Genomic DNA, 3,675 nt, shown 5'->3' with positions numbered 1-3,675 from the left:
TTCTAAAGCCTGGTATTTATTCTCTTGGTCTCTTTTGCTGAACTGCTAAATTACGGGGATGTAAACACACCAACGCTGGTTGTCAATGACGGGGGGAACAAACACATGCACAAAAGCACAAACACACACACACACACATATATACACATATATATGATGAGCTTCTTTCAATTTCTATGAACTGAATCCACTCACAAGGTTTTGGTCAGCCCGAAGCTATAGTTCAAGACACTTGCTCAAGGTGCCGTGCAGTGGGATTGAACCCGGAACCATGTGGTTGGTAAGCAAGCTACTTACCACACAGCCACTCCTGCGCCTATAATAATTTAATAAAAGAAATATATTACCACTAAAAACAAAACAAAAGCAAAGTATTTATACTCACTCATTTCTAAATATTCATAAAACAGAGTCGTGGTATCAACATCAGTCAGAAGGAGATCTTTCTCCCAAGGGGTATTTGGTAGTTTCTTCTTGGCAGCTTCTTTCCATCGTTTCATGCAATATTTCCATAATTTCCTGGAAATTATGAAATGTTATCTCATGTTCTAAGACATATTGATACATTCACACAAAAGATACAAGTTTGTAAGAGACATAGTAAGACTAAATACAGAGATAAACAAAGAAGCAGATATTATTTGTATGTATATATGTGTGTATGTATATACAGAGATAGATTGATAGACAGAGAGGGGGGGGGGAAACAATTGATTCACTCAATTGGTCATAATATGCCATGTTCTGGTTTTATCTGTAGCAGGAATATTTGGCAGTAGCAAAACACCTTGAAATTGAACCCAGGTCACTGTATCCGATACAAAAACAACAATAGAACACGAACATAATTTGCTTAAATATTGCTGATATCTTCAAAATATTAACCATTTAAATTTCCAGTGGAACAGAATCTAATTAAACAATTTCCTCTTTGACGTGATTTTCCTGTAAAAGACATTGGCTGTATATTCAGCACATTTTAGACAGCAGACAGCACTAGAGAACCAGAAATCAGACAAGAGAAGTGTTTGTAGCACCAAGACAATGGTCAAAGATGACGACAATGATAATAATGGTGGTGGTGGTGGTGGCAGCAAACACAGCTTAACGAGCTTAATGCCAAGAAACATATCATGGTGACTACTGTTATATTTGAACCAATAATGAAATTTCAAACAAACTTCAAATGATCTTACTTGTCACATCATCATCATTTAACGCCCTCTTTCCATGTTGGCATGGGTTGGATGGTTTGACATGGAGCTGTCCAGATTCCAACTGTCTGTTGTGGAATGATTTCTGTGGCTAGATGCCGTTCCTAATGCCAATCAGTTAACAGAGTGTGCTGGGCGCTTTTTACATGCCACTGACATGGGTGTGTTTACATAGCACTGGTATGGGTGCATTAATACAGCACTAGCATGGGTGCTTTTTAAGTGGCATCAGCACCTGAAAGGATTAAGCCTGTACGTGTGGAAGATAGTTCTTGTCATTACTAGTAACAACATTTAGTCATTGATAAGAATAAATATTTTTGAATTTTAAATATCAATAGAATCTGTGTTCATTCGATTTGTATCAACTCTATACCAAACCATAACACAATCCACACATGCAGAAACATCTTATCGTAACAGATCCAAGAGAAACAAGAGCACTCAGAGAGCACAAACCTCCATCAAGGTGCAGCCCTGGTCAAACCATCCAACCCATGCCAACAGGATAACAGATGTTAAGTGATGATGATGACAAACTTTGACTTGGGATTAAAGATGTGTAGCGTGGCACAAGTAGCCAGCGCCATTTTGTACAAGATCTTGCTGGCAGCCATTATCTTGTCCGAGACAAGAGCGAGATCTCGTGTACAACCATTGCCATGTGCAACACCACAACAAGGCTCTCCTCAACAACGGCTATTTAAGCAGGTACGAAAGACATTCAACCTCTTAGTCTTCTCCAGCTTGCTTACGCTGAGGGACACTATGAAGCAGGCAGCTACAGTGGACTCTAACCCACTCTAACCACATACGTTATTCTCCAGAGGTAATATACTTCACGTGAGTGGAAATGTCACGCCATGCACTACCATGAAGATGGACACCTAGAACGGGACACAAGAGCGGGAATCACAATAAACGATTATTGAATTGCATCCACTTGTGAGCTTCTTCTTTCGCCATCCAGATCCTTAAGACAGAAAATAATTATAATGGGAGGTGATACTCTACCAGTATCATGAACCTTTCTTTTCCCTTATAGACGTTAAATAGCATAGTGATTTACTTGTAGGAAACCACTAAACTAACTGAAGAGTCCAAAGCTCAAAAGATTAAGAGTTGAATTAATGATAGCATTTTCTGAATAAAGAAACAAATCAATTTAAGAGACTGTTTATCTGGCATGACAATTTCAGTTTTTTTTTTCTTTCAATTCTTAAATTTCCAGAAAACACCACAAAAGACTGAGTTACAGTTGACCTAGGTTGGGTTAGGGTTAGGGTTCAATCTTAACCCTAACAACAGCAACAGGAGTAACTAATCTATGTGGACTGACTACTGAGATGGGTTTTCTTGATTATAGTTTACCTGAGGCTAACAACAACAATCGCAGCAGCAGCAGCAGCAGCAACAGAAACAGCAGTAGTAACAACAATGATAGCTAGCTATTATTGATTAATGGGAACTGTACTATTACTGAGAACTTCAGAACAAGCACAACAGACATTGCTCAACAGAAAACTAGAAAATAAATAGATCTATAAATAAGAAAGGACATTTATAGAGATATAGGATATAAATAGAATGTGAATTATGCAACACAAACAAAGACAACAAGCAAAATCTTCCCATGTATAATAGAGAGAGAAGAGAAGGAGAGAGAGAGAGAAAGAGAGATTAAAAACATAGCATCTTTAGAACTTTAGAAAAGATAATAAAAGACAAAGATGAAATAAAATAAAAGACAGAAGTAACCATGTATCAGAGAAGATGGACAAACATTGCTCATTAAGAAATTGTAAGCAATTGTTGCAGAGTATATAAAAGAAAATTCAAAATTCATAATTGCAAGATAAAGCTAGTTTATTTAAGTCTAAAAAACCTAAAGTAGTTTTTTAAAGTATATTGTGTTGTTTAAATAAAGTTTCCATCACTTACGGAATGAGAATTTCTACTAAGTTGTTTTGTAGAAGTTGTTTTCCAGTCATGATGATACCAAGCTGGATACAAAGCTCAATCAGACAGCCTCCTGGTTCACACTAGCAGCAGATATAAGGAAATAAAAAGAAATCCTTATTTGATTAGATTTTGCTTTAATAGAATGATTGGTAGAGAAAATAAGAGCAAGTAACATAGATTAAGGAAACAAGATTAGGGTTTTATGTAGTTCTTTTACCTACTTGATGTGGTAACCAAATCTCCCTCAACACACTTCTTACAGTTATTGAGATGGAGGGGACCATATATATTTTAGACTTTAACTCTTTTGTGACTATATTTCTAGTACAATAGGATTAAAGGTTTGAATGGATCCTTTGATCTGGCTGAGGACATGTCAACCACTCTAGTGTTGGTGCCATAATACAATACACCCAGTACACTTTGTAAAGTGGTTGGTATAAGAAAGGGCTTCCAGTTGGAGAAACCCTGCCAAAAACAGAATGCTTGAGTGAAGCAT

General features: G+C 36.9%; 1 protein-coding gene across 1 annotated transcript in view; it reads right to left on the bottom strand.

Moving 5' to 3' along the window:
• LOC106874663 (anoctamin-4-like) overlaps window positions 1-3,675 on the bottom strand; it is a 93,542-nt gene that overhangs the window by 10,344 nt on the left and 79,523 nt on the right. Inside the window, 2 exon segments of the mRNA XM_052973180.1 lie at window positions 386-519; window positions 3,156-3,256. Of these exon segments, the coding sequence (XP_052829140.1) occupies window positions 386-519; window positions 3,156-3,256 (235 nt within the window).

The sequence above is a fragment of the Octopus bimaculoides genome, chromosome 15 (assembly GCF_001194135.2).
Source record: "Octopus bimaculoides isolate UCB-OBI-ISO-001 chromosome 15, ASM119413v2, whole genome shotgun sequence".
NCBI lineage: Eukaryota > Metazoa > Mollusca > Cephalopoda > Octopoda > Octopodidae > Octopus > Octopus bimaculoides.
This window is presented reverse-complemented; position numbering and strand designations above follow the sequence as displayed.